This window comes from Engraulis encrasicolus, chromosome 6 (genome assembly GCF_034702125.1).
Source record: "Engraulis encrasicolus isolate BLACKSEA-1 chromosome 6, IST_EnEncr_1.0, whole genome shotgun sequence".
In the NCBI taxonomy this organism is placed as follows: Eukaryota; Metazoa; Chordata; class Actinopteri; order Clupeiformes; family Engraulidae; genus Engraulis; species Engraulis encrasicolus.
The window spans coordinates 54892582-54912581 of NC_085862.1; the positions used below are offsets into that span (position 1 = coordinate 54892582).

The following is a 20000-nucleotide window of genomic DNA, read 5'->3' on the forward strand; positions in this document are numbered from 1 at the left end:
ATTTCATGTTTGTATGTGCTTCAAAGGCTGAGCTATTTAGGATTTAATAGGCATAGGGCATCCTGTCCCAAAAAGGGCTTAGGACAAAATGGGTTAAACACTGCACACTTACATACATTAAACACTGCGCAGTTTCATGAAACACCGCATGTTTACATTCAATTCACACTGTCATATGACATTAAAGATAGGAAGAGCAGAGGAGGGTCACCTGTTGAGGTTTTTGCAGAGGTTAAAGGTCAACTTCTTCAGGTTGGGAAGCGTGGGGTTGCCACTCTGCACCTGCTCAGCGTCCACTGCAATATTATAATGGAAATACTCCAGGATAGACTTCTGATGGTCGTCAGGAATACTAGCCAGATGGATGGATGGAGGGATGGATGGATGGATGGATGGATGGATGGATGGATGGATGGATGGATGGATGGATGGATGGATGGATGGATATAGAATCGAAAAATAGAAAGAATACAGTAAAGACACAGACACACAGACAAAAGAACACAGTACACCCTTAAAATTGAACCGCCACCCTTAGAGTTTACAAAAGTAACTGGACCAACCAATTTTTTAATGAAATATCAGTACATTTCAAATATTAGTTGAAATCTAGTATTTGAGATTGATCAGGTTTACCACAGAGAACTGTCTGTAAAATGCCAATTCTATTACGCCTTCATGATTTCCGAACTTTTCACAGTTCTTCTTTCTGGCGGAGGAATTACATAGGGTGCAATATAAATAGATCTCTTCTGAAACCAAGACAGGATGGGCGGGTGACAGGCAGGATGGGAGCCGCTTCTGTCTGCAGCCCGGGAGATTGACGGACATACGGACGGACAGATGGGCGGATATACATACCTTGACATGTCCACGTGCTGCAGACGGTGGAGGAAAAGGTCTGAGACGGAGGTGTGTGTCATCTCGCCGCCCTTCAGCGACTCCTCTTTGTCGTTCCCGGGGAAGTTCCGGGGTGGCAGTTGAGGAGGTAGGCTGCACGGCTCTGTGACGGTCACACGCAGAGCAGAAGTACAGTACAGTACAGTACACTAAGCAAATAATAAGCAAAGTTCATAGGCTATCCTTTGTTGTAGGATCGAGTTTGGCTGTAAGCCAGAGTTAAGTTATAGGCATCTGGACATTTTCTTTTGACAATTGATGGAAATGCAACTCGCAAAGGGCAGAGATCGACGTTGTATGTCCTGAGAAAGTTGCCTGTCTCAGTTGGATGAATAGTCTAATTGTGTGAACATGTAATTAGTTAATTACATTGATCTGCTATAGAAGGGTACATGTAGGCTAGGCCTAGATAAAAAGAGCAAATAATGAATAATCTGTATTGTCCCTTTGAACAGGTATGTATGTTAAGTTTCAAAGGACAGAGACCAACATTTCATATCCATAATGAAGCTGTCCATCTCAGCTTGTGGCTATGTACTGTATGTGAGCAAATTGTCAGTTAAAATAAAATTTCTGCTATAGCACTAACAGTCAGACGAAATGCGGGGAGAAAAATCGCTGTTGAGCGACTTCATAATTATTTTGCAGCAGATGGCCGTTCACGTTTGGTGCATTTCTGTGCATGTAAGTGCTTGTGCAGAGCGACTCAGAGGCCTAGCTCTGGGCGGGGATGTGGCAAGGGTTAACCTGCTGCAGTGTGAGTGACATTTATCAGTAAATGCGTGGGAGGTGTGAGGGAGAAACGCTGCAGAGCAGGGCCAAAACACACCACACACACTTCTGCTTGACATTCGAGCAACACACCAAAAAGTCAGTGTCCCTCATATCGAACATCATGTGCAGCAGGCAACGGAATAATATAAAATGTTATCAATATGCTAAGACGTGGCCCCTGTTTTCAATTTTCTTGTACCAGAATGGCAATGGCCAAGTCGTAATGCATTACTAAGGGATCTGTGCAACGTCCTAATGGTTTAGTGCTAGTTTACTACGGTAGTGAAGTCTTCGATGACTATTACAGTGTTCCACTGACGGAACAGCGCACACCATGAGGCTACACCCTGTACAGGCCTTGTGCGGTAAACCAGGCCCTCATGCAAACAATGCCATCAAGCAAACAATTCACTAAACAGCCTTCTTCAGGGAATGGTCAGTTAATGTCAACTCACAATTACATCAACACATGTGGAGCACATATAGGAATAATATACGTAACACATCGTTAAGCCTTGTAATTTTATTACCTTAATTATATGCTATTCCATTTAAGTTAGAGGGAATGGCTTAGCAGATTTTTTTACGTCAAAATACTGTATGTCTAAACAAGACAGGTACAGGGCGTTTCTTACAAGCCCTGGAGCCAAGTCAGGTCAGATTATAGGCACCTTGCTCAAGACAGGGCTGGACTCGGACCATAAAACATCTCGGACATTTTAGGCTCAGACCGCCAACTCACCACTGTTTACTGTATATTGAAGATGGACCAATGGGCCATCCCATCTAAACCGTGAACCGGAAGCTACAAAAAAATACCAAACAGCATCGGTCCTTCAGGTCAGTGTCGGTCCACTAGGAAAATGCCCTGCATGCTTGGTGCCCTTTATGCCCAATGCCATGATTACCAGTCCAGCCCTTGCTCAAGAGCTCTTCAGCCATGGATGAGGGTGTACAGCAGGAGTCCACCCACATTGTTCTTGCAGGTAGTGTTGGGATTTGAACATGCAACCCTTTTGTCCCAAGAACTCCCTGACCATTAAGTCACGGCCCTTGAGATGCCACCTGGCAGGGAAGCCAACAGGGAGAGACAAACAGGTAGGTGTCCTGGGCCCAGGGAGACAGGAGGCTCAGAATTGTTTCCTTACTACATTGTATGTATAATTGGTAGGGTTGCCCCTTCAGATGACTTCAGTGCCCTACCAAAGCTGTCAGCAGCCCTTCTGTCTGGCTGGCTTGCCCTCTGATTTCCAAACATTCAGACCATGAGCATTGCCTTGAGGGAGCTCATGGTGCACACATTTTGTCACTGTCCAGCAGACACTTCATATCTCCACCTTTCAGAAACTGATTCATTATTTATCTAATTATTTTGAAATATACAATTCGTCAGATTCCATGAGTATACGAGTTTTATAAATCATTTAAATGCTACGTTTCATGGTGAAATCTTTATTGATTTAGAAAATATTGGCTTTGAAAAAAAAACCGTAATAAAATACAAATACAACAGAAAGTGGGCAAACAAGGTCTCTGCCAGTCAATGGCGATTGGTCTCATGGGATGTCTTACCTTGTTCATCCTCCGGCTCCTCTTCCTTCTGCACGGCGTACTGCAGCCGTGTCACCAGTCCCATGTTCTCCTTGTGGTAGGCCTCCACCAGCTCCGACAGCACCGAGAAGAAACGGATAGGCACCCCTTCCGATGCCTGAAAGAGGCAAGGAACACTGACTTACAAAACTGGCAGAAGATTTTACAGACACCAAGCATTTAATACCTGCTTTCCTTGTAGTCGTTGGCCAGAGACAAATGCCATGGCCATTTGATGGCCAACCCTAAATTATTGTGTACAGGTATACAGGTACGCTGCAATAGTCGTTTTACTACGTATAGTGCTACGCTTCTATGATATTGCCTTTGGTAATGCGTTGAGACTAGGCCCTTGCCATTTTGGAAACAGCCAATATATAGCAGGGTCTGTGTCTTAACGGCTTAGAAAATGTTAGAAAGTTGCATACTGGCGGAAAAAAAAAAATTATGCCGCCCTACTTTCCTAACATCTGATCTGCACCCTTAGTTACTGGGTAGTTTGGCACAAAAGTACAACTCTCAAGTGAGAAGGCAAGCGGTGAGTGTTCATCCCCCTTGCACTCATGGCCTTCAGCTTTCCTGGTAGCAGTAAAGAAAGAATTGAACAAAATGACCTACTAGAGCTTTAAAAACCTTACCTGCGAATTTGAAGCAAAACAGTCAAACACAAGGACAGCATCGCTGTTATGGGTTTGGGAATGGATTCATTATTTGTTTGCTACGTTTTCTTCTTATACACCCTCCTTCACTAGACTGCTTAAAATCTTTCACATAAACACCAAAGGATCTCTGAATATAAAACACAGCAGCACTGTATCAGGGACTTGGCAGAATGACCACCTGACTACTTCTGATCACATGACTGGACTCATGGTTTCGCAATGCACAACTGAAGCACAAACAACTGTTTTCAATCCACATGTCTGTTGGTCAGTAGCAGTGTTTTCACTGTTGCTGTTACATGCAAGCCATATTAACTCTTGCATGCATAGCCTCTTTGGAATTGGAATGACTATACTCCTGGCAGTGTCATAGCAATGTTGTCATATAATGTTGTAAAACATTTTCAGCAAATACTAAATGGGATTGCTGGCGCATGCAACTGCATGAAAGTTTTGCAACATTTTCCCTCTTGTTACATGCCTGCATGCATGTGTAGAACAGTGCTTGTGGAGTGCAGCTAAATATGTTCTGTGGGGTGGTACTGCAGGGAATCCCATGTTGTCTCAGACCCAACAAGAGGTGGGCCCCAAATTTGGGTGCTCATTACATTGCATGTATTGGATCGGGGGCCCATACTGCTGAATTTCTCCTGGGCCCGGCAAAAGCTGTCAGCAGCCCTGGCCCTGCCAGTCAGCTCCTCAATATATGTTCTGCAGGGTGGTCCTTCCTTGCTTTGTCATCTGTACGCTACAGTCAATTACACTTCCATTCATGTTACGTCTGAGCCAAGTGTTCTGGGCAAATCAGCATGAGGCAGGGATGTGTGTGTGTGTGTGGGGGGGTGCGTACCTGCATGCGTGCGTGCGTGCGTGCGTGCGTGCGTGCGTGCGCACGTGCGTGCGTGTGTGCATGCGTGCGTGCGTGTGTGTGTGTGTGTGTGTGTGTGTGTGTGTGCGGGAGTGCGTGCGTGCGTGCATGCGTGTGTGTGTCTGTGTGTGCGTGTCCACACATGGAGTTAACCCCTCCCAAAAGTAATCGCCCCCACTCAAGCCCCTCTGTACAAATGAAGTTAGTACGAGTGCACGTAAGACCATAGGACCTTTTGGGGGGGAACTTTTGCTTAAGTTGTGATAGGCCACCGCTCATCTGTTTAGAAGGTGCAGGATTCAGTAGAAATTTCTGTATAAAGAGAAGACAATCCGCACACTTCAGGTCTATTTTTGTGCAAAGAAGCTTTACTTGACTTTTACTAAAAACCCCACCTTCTGTATCTCCTCTTACACTACACTGGAGTCAGCCCACCTATCTTCCCTTATACTACAGGAGATTCAGCCCACCTAACTTCTCTACAGAAATAGATCTGTGCCTCATTCATAGAGGATACCCTGACATAGACCTATGGTTTAGAACATTGAACCAAGAAGAAACCAACCAGCAGTATCAGCGATTAAAAATTGAAAGAGGAAGAATCATAATGAAAGCAGACGTGAGGATAACCAGGACGTGGACAGTCAAGGAGGCTTTATTAGGTCTATGGTCAGTGGTGGCCATATTAGGGTAGGGATTTGAGTGGGTGGCCATCTTAGGACTCAAATACGATACACATAGCAAAAAAAATGTGTCGTCAACCTTTCACAGCAAACTGTCACTGTGGACTGTGAAGAGCAAAATTACTCTACAGTGGAGTCCAAAGTCAGTGTCATTTCAACTCTAGCTCTTAATATTTATACAATATTGAGTGGAATTGCCTCTGAAAAAGTTATACTTACCAAAGAGTAAAATTAACACTATTAACTAACTTTTCATTAAAAGTTACATTAACACTGATATTTTTTACTGTAGAGTTACTATACATTTCACCGTAGACCTTTTCCTGGGAGGAGGTTGGGACAACATCATAAAAGGTGTCTTGGTTCCGGTCATGTCATGTCCACGCTACTGCTAAACCAGAGTGGTCAGAGACAAAACTCGCTAGGCGCCAATGACTTTGTGAGCGAAGCCGTAGTCAGTCAGGCGGGCAGAGAGCTGAGTGTGTGCAAAAACTGTTTGACGCTCGGGAAACAACGCCCACACATTTGCTGAGGCCGAGTAGATAGAGAAAGCTGAACAGACAACCAACAGTCAAAGAGACAGTTGAAGACTTTGCAGTCGCATTACTTACAGTAGTATGGTGTTGGTCTGTTACACACTCAATATACAGTAACTTATAGTAAAACAATTTGAGAAATGATGCCCACACACACACACTGAAGATGCCAAGGAGACAGAGAGCTGAATGGAAAATAGTCACAGACAACTCTGGCCTGGTAGAAATAGCAGCTGTGAAAATCGGGAAAAAGATGCCCGCACATGTCAGAAATCAAGCAGATAGGGCGGTGTCGTGTCAATATGACCTCCGTGTCAAGCGGATCTAACAAGCCATTGCAATGTGCTGCAGTAGCATTTAGAGTTCTGGTTTGGACTATTCTGGGTTGACCTTTAATAAGGGACTGGATCTTGTACCTGACTTGTATTACGTTGTGTATGCTGGAAAGGGCTGCTAGAGGGAGGGGATGTATGCAATGATGTACAGTATGTATGTATTTATGTTTTGAACAATGGAATGAATGTTCATTTTACATTTTTGAAAAGTGAGACTAAAGACAAATTCCATTCTTGCATGACAATTAATAGTCTGTTCTATTCTTATATTCTATACAAACCTTTTAGCGCAGACCCTCCATTATAACTCTACTCTAAAGTCTTAATTGGTTACTTAAGACTCTCTGCATTGTCATAGCAATGAATCTCGTTTAAGCAACCCATCTCGGCAGATCAGTGACCAAGACATTTGTGAGAGTCACCAAGGATACAGCACACATACGGCGAGGACTCAAAAAATCAGAGATTGGTGAGTACACAGAGCCATTTGCAGAGAGCCACAGACAACACTGAAGTCACATTACACACACGATACAAGTCGCCGCTAAACTAAAAAAAAGAAATAAAGACGGAATCCACCCACACACTGAAAGGGGCTAGGTGGACAACAGTCACAGTCAGACATCAGGGCCAGTAAAGCTATACGTAAAACAGCAGTGGCGTGCCAGACATGTTGGGGGCAGGTGCTGAAGAAGGGGTATTGGGAGCATATGAAACTGATTGCCTTACTAAGCTTATAGAGGCTATATATTCTATTGGTACATTGTTGTAACATGCATTTGATTGTGTATTTGTAGACTTGTATTTGTAGATTTGTATCATGTCAACATGGACCACAGTACATTGTGACAAATGAGTTTTCCAAAAGGGGCATTTTTGTCCAGTAGGGCAAAGGGACAGGTGCTTTAGCCCCACCTCGTCTCTATCTGTGCAGGCCTATGTAAAACAGTATGGGAAAATGTAAATGGTCAGAGGGCTGGTAACTGAGGAGACAGCAGTTCCTGAATATCGTTGATGTCTGGCAGAGACCTCCTATTTCCACCTTTCTGAAACTAATTCATGATTTATTTAAATCAGTAAATCAGTAAAACTGGTCAGTTTCCATGAGTACTATATGAGTTACGGTCAGTGACGATATTCCTCAGCGGCCACAGACGCAGAGAGGGCACCTTGGCCTGATAGACTCTCACTTAGCTAAACAACTCAGATTGTTAACCCCTTTGCGCAGAGCCTCTGTTATAACCTTATAGTCACCAGGATTGTGATGACGAGTCTTAATGTACGTATTAAGGCTCTTTGTAATTCCATAGCAGTGTTTTTAAAATGTAGTTGACTCTTTTCAGCAAAGACTGAATGGGCCCATCCCTACGAAGAGGTTACAATGTGTGCTGTTTGGTCTTTTTTCAAATGTCAAAAGTCATTGTTGTGCACAGTGTTGACGCCAGGGGCAAGGCTGATTTTTAAGCGGGCTTGCGGAGCAAGGACCATGCAGAGCATGGCCCTTGCAGAGCAAGGCCCGTTTATAGTAATCTCTAAGTCCTGTTTGATTATTATTATTATCGTTCTTGTGCAGGGATCTCCTCCTAGGCCTTTCGAGATAGAGACACCGTTCAAACACTAAAACGACCGGCTCGGCTTGGAGATCGCCTATATTAATAGGCTTTTCCGTGTCTCTTGTCGTTTTCCCGTTTTTGGCGATTTTGTGAAAGCCTGGGTCCCCATTGAAAATAGTGGTGGAACCTCCATGAACCAAAGTTCCGCCACTCTAGAGATTAGAGTGTAGGAGGCTTTTTCGGTCATAAAACATCAACACTTTCACCTAGAAGTTTAGTTGACGCGTTGTTAGCGAGCTCTATGGGATGTCTCCAAATTGTGAAAGTTTCATTTCCCAACTCCCAATACTTTTTAAATGGCAGGTTTGTAAAAAAAAACAGGCCTGGCTCTATGGAGAATCCCAGTCTTTCGAAAAGTGCATTTTTCAAGAGATCAGCGCATGTCCCACACGGAGGTCCATTTGTGCCTGAAAAATTTAACCTATAAACTTCATTCAAAGACTGTTAGAGAGATCACAAGCATGACTCCGATCTGTGAAAAGGACACGTGCCAACTCCTTTTAGTTTTTTTTTACAACGATGTTGTAAAGACAAAAAACTCATTCTCATTTTCTCCCCTGTTAAAGGCTCAATACTAACTGTCTTTCAGTCAATCACAACAGGTGCAGCCAGGGAAGGATTCCATTTCAACTGTCACTGTCTCAAGATTCCATTCTTAACGAGCAGGTGCGAGCAAGCATTCTAGAAGTCTATTGTTTGGCTCTGCAATGCAATGTAATATAGTCTTGCTGGACTATCAAGACAATTAGCTGCTTGGCTTAGTGGTAATGCATGCCGCTGCATTAGAGATATGGAGGTTGAGGGTTCGAATCCCACCCGATGCCATGTTGATTTTCTAAATTATATCATATGCAGCGTTCCTTGGCCAACTTAAAATGCCATGTATATCATTTAGTATGGATGGCAAATGTGCTGAATTACAGATATTGAGGTTGGGGGTTCGAAACCCAGTCAAAGCCATGTTGATTTTCAAAATTATATCATATGCAGTGTTCCTTGGCCTACTTAAAATGCCATGTATGTCATTTAGTATGCATGGCAAATGTGCTGTATTACAGATATGGAGGTTGGGGGTTCGAATCCCAGTCAAAGCCATTTGGATTTTCAAAATTATATCATATGCAGTGTTCCTTGGCCAACTTAAAATGCCATGTATGTCATTTAGTATGAATGGCAAATGTGCTGAATTAGGGATATGGGGGTTGGAGGTTCGAACCCCAGTCAAAGCCATGTTGATTTTCAAAATTATATCATATGCAGTGTTCCTTAGCCAACTTCAAATATCATGTATTGTATGTCATTTAATATCAATGGCAAAGGGGTTGGATTACAGATATGGAGGTTGTGAGTTCTAATCCCGCTGGAAGCCATGTTGATTTTCAAAATTATATCACATGCAGTGTTCCTTAGCCAACTTAAAATACCATGTATGTCATTTAGTATATCCCCAAAACGCAGAGCTACAACACTTTCAAGATGGCTGAATCCAAGATGGCTGAATTGTTTGGCCCATAACTTCTGACTGGGTGGATGGAGTTTTTCCAAGATTTCTTTTATAGCTTTGTTTTCTCAATAGTACTTTGTTTCATCTCTGCCCCAAAAGGCAAGCCCGCTTCCAGCATTTTCTGTGAGAATGCATTTCTAGTTTTTAAATGCATTGCTACTTCCTAATTGTTACCTTTGCCTAAATTACTTAAATTCAAGAAGTGGCATGAAACCAGCAAGTAAACTAGACAAACCTGCCTAGCAGCAGAACATATTGTGGCTAGCGTATAGCGAGCTGGCCTGCACCACTGGAGATGATCCAACCAGGGCTTGACATTAACTTTTTGCTAACATTTTGCTCACAGTGGCTAATAGTTTTCCAGAGTCTCTAGCCATTCATCCTCAATTTTGTTGTAATTTTTAGACGCCTTTTCTTTACCATGATACATCTAAGCTCAGAAAATGAAGTCATAAAATAAGACAGTCAGTGCTATGAACATAGTGTGTTAAATGAAACTACATATCATGTATATCAGACAAATAGAACCTTTCTTTCTTGAACCTAAATACAATACAAGGTGCAAAACAGGATATATACTACTGAGTAGAGATGCACCGGATCCTGATTTTTAGGATCCTGCCGGATACTGGATCCACTGCTTAAGATCCTGCCGGATCCAGAACCGGATACCGGATACCGGATCCTACGAAAGGGTTGAAACACATAGCCAACTCGCACACGTGGGCCCTTTTTATTACGTTGGCTCAAACTATTTTTTAGACTCATTGGCTTACTGCCACACTGCCTGCACTGGCCGCTTCCAAAGTTCTTTCACTCCATGCAGCAATTGGAGTTGTGAAAGACTGACTGAAAAACCTAGGCTAGAGATGCACCAGATCCTGATTTTTAGGTAACTGCCGGATACCGGATCCAATGCTTAAGATCCTGCCGGATCCGGATCCTGTGAAAAACCCTATTATCCTGCCGGATCCGGAACCGGATCTTGGATCCTGTGCATCTCTACTACTGAGACATGTCATATCCAAGAGTACGTTACCTGCCAAAGCGGCTTGTGAAACTAAAATTTTTACAAGCAAAGGCCAAGTTTTACCATGATATCTAAACTCAGAAAATGAACATACATCTGAACTCAGAAAATGAAGTGATAGTGATTAAACAAGACAATCAGTACTATGGACGTGTGTTAAATGAAACTACCTACAGCATATCAGACAAATAGAATCTGAATGATCTTTCTTGAACCTAAATATAACCCTCGATGCAAAACAGGATATACTACTGACTGAGATATGTTATAGTTATACCCAAGAGTAAGTTACCTGCCAAAGTGGCTTGGGAAACTAAAATTGTTACTGGCAACGGCCAAGTTTTACTCAGTTTTGGCCGGTTGGCAGGTGCCAATGTCAAGCCCTGATCCAAATGTGTGCAAAATCCATCCTTCGATCAAAACGCTGCTGTTTATGTGCATCGTGGTTTTTCTCTGTTTGTATCTGTGTATTGAGTCATTGGGGAAGGGGTTATAGCACGGTGAAGATATGAATCCTACATACCAAGTACAGACTGCATGGTTAAAGGGGTATGCCACTATTTTGGGGCTTAATACAGTTAAAATCGTTGGCTGGAATTTATAAAGGTGGTAAAGTGTCTTATTTTTCATGTAAGCCGCTGTCTTGCTTTGAGACAAGTTAAAAGAGGGAGCATGTCGCTAAGCTAGTGAAAGTCAATGGATCCGTGTAGCATGCTACAATGCTACACGGATCAATTGACTTTCACTAGCTTAGCGACCTACGGCCATGCACCGTCTTTAGCCTACTGTGTGCCAACATGACTGCATTACAACATCACAAAGGAGTGACTCAGAGTCTGCGATACTGAAAGCAGAAGTCATATGCAGATGAAGCCTGAAATAGCTACAGTAGCCAGCCTTTCACCACCTGCTTTACTTAAACACAAACCACCAGAGAGACACAAGCTATTGGGACAAACATAAGCCACCGGGGACAAAGGCGACAATTCAGAAAATAGCAAGTGGAAATGCCAAAAACAAATAAGCTACCAGCAGAACTCGATTCCCCACCTCCTGCCCCAGCCCCGACCACAGTGAATTTCGAAAATATTTAAAACCACAGCAACAGAAATAGCAAAAGATAGTCTAGCCTACCACGCTATAGACAGAGCGTGGTCGTCCAAATTGAGCCGAACCTGGCCTAACTTTTCTATGATACAGCACAGTGGGTTGCATAGTGGAAACTAACTCGATAAGAATACTGCATAACAGAGAATACAGGCCATATAGCCTACGTAGAATAGAAACTGTAGCCTATTCTTGTCACATCATAAATATAGATATATGTAGAGAGAGATGTATGTAGAGATTAAGCTGATGCCATAGAATTTATAGTTGAAAATCTCTGTACCTTCAATACAAAACTAATTTAAATATCATTACATAACTGCAATTTACATGAGTGTATGCCTAATAGGGTGTAATACAATGATGTAAAAGATACTCACATTATAGCTACAGCATAAAGTGCTTATGTAGTAGGCTATATAGAGATTACAACTACAGTGTAAAGTGCATCTAGTGTATGGAGCAGCCACTGTAGCCTAACTATAGTGTTAGTGCACAGGCTAGATATGGCTGCAGCCTAGGGGCCCCCACCTACCAGGGGCCCCCTGATCGGCCAAAAGTGGAAAATTGCAGAATTGTGACAAGATGCAATATTGAAAAATTAATCCGTAATGTTGAGTGTACTTGGTAGACATGTTACCCTTACTTCCTAGCTCGTAATTATGACACAAATTTGTCACAAAATTTGCCTTCTACGTGGCCCCACAGTAACCTGTAGCCTAGGGGCCCCGGGCCATCTTAATCCGGCCCTGGGCGTAGTAGTGTATGGAGATATTAACTACTGTGTCAAGAATATCATCACCGTCTGGCAGAAACCTCATATCTCCAACTTTCAGAAACAAATTCATTATTTTTTGTACTGAATTATTTAAAATATATATATATAATTAAGAAAAAGTTGTCAGTTTCCATGAGTACATGAGACTTTTACACATCATTTAGACCCAGCATTTAATGATGAAATGTTTATTTATCCATAAAATAGTGATTCATTTTTTTTTTTAAGAAAGTGGAGATACAATGTTTCTGGCCGTAAGGATATGTAGAATGGAAAGGATAACTAGAATTATTATATGGTTGTGACGTCATCTGTCGAATGCTCCATTCATTTCAACGGGGCTCCCCAACGTTCGGACGTCTGTTATTTTTCGATAACGGACGGGTTGGTCTATAACAGACCGCTGTCAATGGCATCAAGACTTTTCACTGCTAAAGCGACTTTTCAACAAGACTCTAATCAGCTGCTGTGATAGACAGCACCCGTTGTCCTGGCTACCGCTGTCAATGGCAACAAGACGTTCACTGCTAAAGCCACTGGCTTGTATACAAGTCAGTGGCTAAAGCGAATGTTTCATATCACTCCGCAGGGGGTCCGGGCGGTCACTCTAATCAGCTGCTGCGATAGACAACACCTGTTGTCCTGGCTACCTAGCTGTTGCCTAGCGGTGTTCCACAACAGCACTGTTTTGTTTTGCGCAGCAACAATCTTAACATTAAATAGGTCTAAAGAAATGTCCCCGCCATGTGTGAATCATTTAAGTATATCCATATAATAAGCGGGTTAACTTTCGGCGAGTCGGTCGCTTTGTGGAATAGCAGCACTTCAGAGAGAACAAGACCCCTCCGCTCCGCGTCGGGGTCTAAATATTCTCTCTGTCGTGCTGCTATTCCACGGTAGCGACCTTCTCGCCGAACGTTAACCCTTACGTAACGCACAGTGTTCCGTACAGCGCCACCTCGCAGAATGGCGTTTCCGCAATCAAAACAATGCCATTCGGTGTGATGGCAACCATCACACGTATTGAATGGCTCATGTGAAAGAGGAGGTTGTCGTCTTCAAAATAAGACCACATCGACTTACAGTGGAGCATTGTGGTTAATGTATGGATTGATTATTTGTGCCAAGTGCCGGTTAGCCATGTGCCGCTAGCTTCCGTCGGCCTGAACAAATAAGTAACAGTATTCCGTACATCTGATTTACCTTAAAATGCTGCATTATTAATGGTTTTCATGCAATTATAATGTTGGTATGTTTGTTTGTTGTCAAACTATCCCTTCAAAACAGAGTTTGAATGACTACAACACGGTAAAGATAACTTTGAAAGCAACATGCATGCTAGCCGGAAGTAGCTTGTTGCAACCTTGTTGCAACAAGCTACATTGCAGCCAAGAACGGCACTTCCATATGCGGTTGCTATGTTATTTTTACCGTGTTATATTCACTTAAACTCTTCATGGAACGAATAACAATTAGTTTAGCACTTCACAAACACATACACATTAGATCGGTCATGAAACCCATTGGTAGTGCACCGTTTTAATGTAATGAAGTTGTACGGAGTACTGTTACTTATTTGGTCAGATGTGTTCGGAATACTGTTACCTATTTGATTTAATTAATCAACCCATACATTAACCACCGCAATTCTAGTTGGTCTTATTTTGAAGACGACAACCTCCTCTTTCAAATGAGCTATACAATAGGTGTGATGGTTGTCATCACACTGAAAAGTTTATTTTAATCGCGAAAACAGCATTCTGTTAGGAGGCGCCGTACAGAACACTGTGCGTTACTTCTACCATGCAAAGGGCATGTGCGGGGCACATGTGTGTGTGTATACCTGTGGGGCAGCTTCAGCATTATAACTAGGCCTACAGCATAGTGTAAAGGGTGTTGAGAGTATTTGTACAGCCGCCGTAAATGGTATACAGCAGGGATGTTAAACTCAGGTCCTGGGGCCAAATCTTGCCTGCAGAGTCATTTTAGTTGGCCCACAAGATCACTTCAAATGTGTGTTGGCCAACTTACACCATTACAGTAATATAGTATAATAAGACTTGAACATGATATCTGGTGTATCACAGGAATATGAGTGGGCCTAGGTAAATCAGCACACACTCGCAACAGAATATGTTCAGGCCCATTTGAACTACTGTGGGAGTTCGTGAAATTTAAATATGAGTGTGTGTATACACATTTTAGCTCACTTTTAAAGATAAATATTGGGTTTGGCCCGCGACAATTTTTTATTTTGGCCCTTGGTCAATTTGCAGTGTTTAGAGCAGCCACATAGCATTGTAGTGAGTAGAGCGGACATTACTACAGTTTCAAGGGCACCGTGTAGTGTTAAGGGTAGTGTGTGGAGATTATAACTAAAGGGCATGTGCGGTGTGCCTAGCACTATTTGTAGCTACACTTCAGCATAAAGAGCATGATTTAGAGTGTGTGCAGCAGCTACCCCCTCACCTGCACAGAGAGTTTCCGCTCCTCATTGGGCAGGATTCTATAGGTGTACACACAGTTCTGGTACCTGCAAGGAAGGAGAAGGGGAAACGAGGTGAACATTAGAAGCAGAACAGAGTAGAGTACAGTAGTTTTGCCTGACAGACTGGTCTAGCACCACACCATAGGAGATAATGTGTCCTTTGATCACAACACTCTATCTTTGTGTATATGGCATTTTCCCCATTTGAATCTATGTAGTGACAGCCTAGCTCTTTCCAGAGCCTTTCCCTTCAGCTTCATGAGTCTCCTCGAGGGTCAATTCGCCCAGCTCCTGAACTGCCATGCAGCCGAACCAAACAGCATCAGGACAGAGATGTGACGTAGTCAAAGTTTAAACGTAGTGGAGAAGGGGAATAAGGAAAACGCCACAGTTGTTACATACAGCAATGTCCTCTCGTATGGACTCACTCATCGAGATTGATTTTGTAATTTCAACTGTAATTTCGAATCTGTGAGTTTAAGTACATCAGCACCTAATTAAAGCAAGTGGTTTCTAAAATCACGTAAAGATTTTTTTAGGTAAAGTCTTGCCTTCGCAGACCTTTACGTATGGCATAATTCCAGATTAATGTTCATGGAGCAAGGCGGAACACGTTCATCTGGCGACAGTCAGCTAAATGTAGTGAGTCAATTGAGCAGAGCTTAGTAAAACGATGACATGGCTGTGATGACCTATACAGTATGTCCAACAAGACATGGCATTTTAAATTTGCTGTTACCAGAACATTTTGGCTGTTGCCATAACTGTTACTTGCTGGCCCTGACCAAGTCATTACTTAAGGCCCTGTGTTATGTCACTGTAGCAGGGCCGGAGTGGGCCCTTTTCTCAGTCCGGGAATTTAATTCAAATTCAGGCCACTCTGATATGGAGGACAAAATGCACGCCTCCCTCTTAGCATCTGACTTCCCTATAGGCCTATTATTAAATGTAGCCCAACAATTAAATTAAATGTAACAATTTTAATTAACAATTAAAAAGTAATGTAGGCTTCATAGACAATTATTGATTAAACAGTGGTTGCCTATTTAATTTGGTCTTATTTTGATGCATTTTCAGCAATTTAGTCTAGTCGTGATCTCCATAGGCCCAATAGTGTAACCCAGAAATGTTGAGTACCCTAAAGTTTTATTGCAGAAATATCATCTATAGGCCTAATGGATATAATTTAGCTTGGTTGCCCAAAGTTGCACTTTGAGCAATTTGCAGAATTAGCATAAATATATTGTTAAGGTAAGACTACAACAGGTGAATAGGCTAAGAATTTAAAATAATAGATATCACCATGAAACTTCCTCAGTTGATTACTGATGATGAGAGAAGAAAAAAATGTGTTGGATGTTTTTTTGTATTTTGATGTTTAGATATGCAAATGAGGGCATACATAATCATGTATGCGCTAATTTGCATACGCACCAAATCACCTTCATATGGTGAACTCAGGCTGAAAATAACTTTTCTGTGGGTAAAATGTGTATATTTGGGTGTTTAGTTTGTGAAAACCTTCTGAGGAACCTGGTCAAGAGGGAGTTTTGTCCTGGATACATGCCCTGTGCAATATACTGTGTAGGCCTATGCATAGCCTATAGGCTATTTATTACATACCACATGTATACAGCACACACAAACATTCAGTATAGCAGAACTATGCAGTAGACTCAGAGTATGCCTGTGTACACAAACACAAAATAACTATACAACAGTAATTTACTGGTCTGAGGAAAGGCTTTAAGGTCTAAAATAGTGTGTGTGTGTGTGTGTGTGTGTGTGTGTGTGTGTGTGTGTGTGTGTGTGTGTGTGTGTGTGTGTGTGTGGGTGTGGGTGTGGGTGTGTGTGTGTGTGTGTGCTTACTGTAGTTATTCTGCATGTTCTATAGTGAAAGTCTGCTACAATCAAATTTTGTTCCAAAACGTTACAGTAGCCTATATGGTATTTTTACATTACATTACATTACATTGCATTTGGCAGACGCTTTATAACCAAAGCGACTTTCAAAAGATGACATAATCAAGCCAACATCACAAGCAAATACAAAGTGCACAGGAGATATACAGAACAACAAGTGCAGTTGCAAAGAGGGTTTTTTTTTTAATTATAAAGAGTAAATAACGAATACACACACACACAAACACACACAAACACACACACACAAACTAAACTAAACTAAACATCAAGCATTAGTCTAGTAGATTCTCTCGAAAGAGGAATGTCTTTAGTTGTTTCTTGAAGGCTGCAAGAGATGTGCTTAGTCTTGCTGCCTCTGGGAGACTGTTCCACCTTAAAGGCCTTAAAGCTTTTCCTCAGACCAGTAAGTTACTCTTGTATAGATATTTTGTGTTTGTGTACACAGGCATACTCTACTGTATAGTATATATCGCTATACAGTATATATATTGCCCAGGGCATGCATCCAGGACAAAACACCCTCTCGACCAGGTTCCTTAGAAGGTTTTCACCAACTCAACACCCAAATATACATATTTTACCCACAGACAAGTTAGGCTACGTCTGATGAAGGGCGTCCTGCCTGAAATGTCACATTTTACTTAAGTTTTGTTGTTTACGTCTACTTCAAGACTAGTCATTGATCTGATGACTGTGCGATGAAATATAACAGAAAGACCACTAAGGGGAAAGAAGAGGGTAATATTCTCAAGTAAGAAGTGTCAAGTTCAGCACTTTGTACACAGAGAATGGGGTAGAAAGGGGGAGGCCTACATACAAGGGCGTGATTAAAATATGTAGCCTCTTTCTGCAGATGGGCCCATCGATAGGCCTATTCACTCGTTGCTGAAAATACTTAACTACATCTTAAGAACATTGCTACTTTACTGAGAGCCTTACAAATTAAGACATGGTTATTACAATTTTGGTGTCAGTAAGGTTATAACATAGTCTCTGCACAAAAGGGTTAAAATAATGTAGTGCAGGGAGCTAAAATATGGCTGACATACAGGCTACTTTTAAAGCAGAAATTAGATGAATATTACTAGAGCTTCTTTGGAATGAAAACAGTATAGCCTGTTGAAGTACTCTTCCTGTGGTCTCATCAGACCACACTGTATACATGGGTAGATGACGTGATGTGTTAATTTTGCTGTCACAGGTTAATTCATGCTTTCAAAATTGTTAATGTTTTAAATGGTTAAACTTAAGTCTGTTGTGAAAAAGTACTGTGTAATTAATCCAGAGTTTAAATAAGTAGCCTATACTCAATTTTGAGTCAAATGTCACATTTGTCCTATGGTGTGACTGACACAAGCCTGGTTCGCCATACTAAAACATTTTTAAATAAATAATCAAAGCTCAGTCACTTGTCTAAACAACCCTGGCATGTCTTTTACGGTGTCTATTTTAGCAAGTGACAATGCTTAATTTTTTCCCTGTTTTTCTGAGAGCGTATGGAGTTATGAAACTTTGTCACAGAAAACAATGTCCTGTGCTGTGAGTGACATACTAGCCTGGATAATTCTATGAATAATTATCTATTGTTGAAGATCCAGCTGTACATAAATTGTGACTGTAGACCCTTAAGAAGCCAATGGCAAGGGTGGATTTTAGGTTTTTCTTTTTCTTGTTCTTCAATCAATCAATTATGTTTTGCCACCACAAGATGTCTTAGTTTTGTAGTCCTTTGGTGTGACAGCCATAAAATACATTTTGACAATAGAGTATTTTTTCTATATTTTTCTTATGTAGATCTATGCAAATGCATCCTATTAAATGTAAAATTGCATTTCAGTTGGCAACTACAGGGCTTTAAATTAACTCAAAAGCTCAAAAGTCCTATGGTGTGATGGTAAAAGTCCTATGGTGTGACACTTTGGAGAGTATGAAATGTCATTAATGGTGCTTCGAAACCATAAAATAGAATGGTAACAGTGAAGGAAAGATGAGTGAGAGAGTATAGAGAAATATAGATGAATAGAGTATTGTGGAAAGCTCAAGATAGCACAATTGTGCTGTCCAGCTTGAGATACCAAACAGGCACTGGCCGCTACACACTACAGGTTCAATGGTGCGACAGTCAGAGCATTCCTACAGTACAAAGAGGGTGAGGTGTGATGGTCATGCCAAGGTCACACTTCAGTATGAGTCTTATGAGCTCTGCAGGTCAAATTTAAGGACCACATGACGGTCATTAAGTGTTAGGATAGGCTGATAATCTATGACTTAACGACTTATAAGCGTAGACTGTAGGTCCATATTGACTACAACATTACATTATGATCAAAAGACAAAATAGTCATGTTGATACATTTGTTTCTGGCTCGGTTTTGCATTTTTGTCCTTTGGCGTGACATGAATGTCCTACGGTGTGACATTTCTTAAACACACAAATATTTGTTTGAGCTTAACAATGTGTTTGATTAACACTGAATATTGCATTAGGGAACAGAAAATTCTACTCTCTGAAATGTTAGCATAAATTCGGACAATTTTGAACATTTAAACAGAAAGTTATCCCTGTATTTCCTTGAAGGTTTCCAATAAGCTTGCCTCTCATGGGGGAAAAAATCCTTAAATGGTTATTTCTCATTAAATTAATACTTTAAAATATTGCACTAAATACAAAGAGTGTAACAATATAAAACTCCCTCAAGCCATTTCAACATTATTTAATATATATTTATTTCTAAACGTCACACCAAAGGACATATTTACAGCTAATTGCTTTAGCAACGTAAACAAATAATCAATTAATAGACCAACATTGTGACCACTTGGATTTTTTGAAAGATTAATTGCCGCACTACGTAGACATATAATTCTCTGCCTCATAAAAAATGTTTTGTGAAAAAATATTTTTTGCTGCTTATCTGTCATCTACCCAAATGCAGTGCTAGGCTAATTCAACACTTAGTGAATACTCTGTGACCAAATACACAGAAGATATGAAGTTGACGCTTAATTATGAATTAACACTACATTTTTAATGTGCACAGAGTTGGTAGAGCTTTAGGGCTGCATGCCAACCAAGGGCTCTTGACCTTTCACTACACCACAGCATTTTCATAAAAGGATCATATTAGAGACTGTTTAGTAGTCTACTTTCAGTTTGCCAGTGAACAGATCAAATGTGAAAACAGACATTAGCTGTTCAGACTCTGAAT

General features: G+C 41.4%; 1 protein-coding gene across 1 annotated transcript in view; it reads right to left on the minus strand.

The window, feature by feature from the left end:
- inpp5d (inositol polyphosphate-5-phosphatase D) overlaps positions 1–20000 on the minus strand; it is a 47534-nt gene that overhangs the window by 26477 nt on the left and 1057 nt on the right. Inside the window, exons 2-5 of the mRNA XM_063201983.1 lie at positions 14850–14913; positions 3247–3382; positions 862–1003; positions 212–352 (exon numbers count right to left, since the gene is read on the minus strand). Of these exons, the coding sequence (XP_063058053.1) occupies positions 212–352; positions 862–1003; positions 3247–3382; positions 14850–14913 (483 nt within the window). The remainder of the gene's footprint in view (positions 1–211; positions 353–861; positions 1004–3246; positions 3383–14849; positions 14914–20000) is intronic.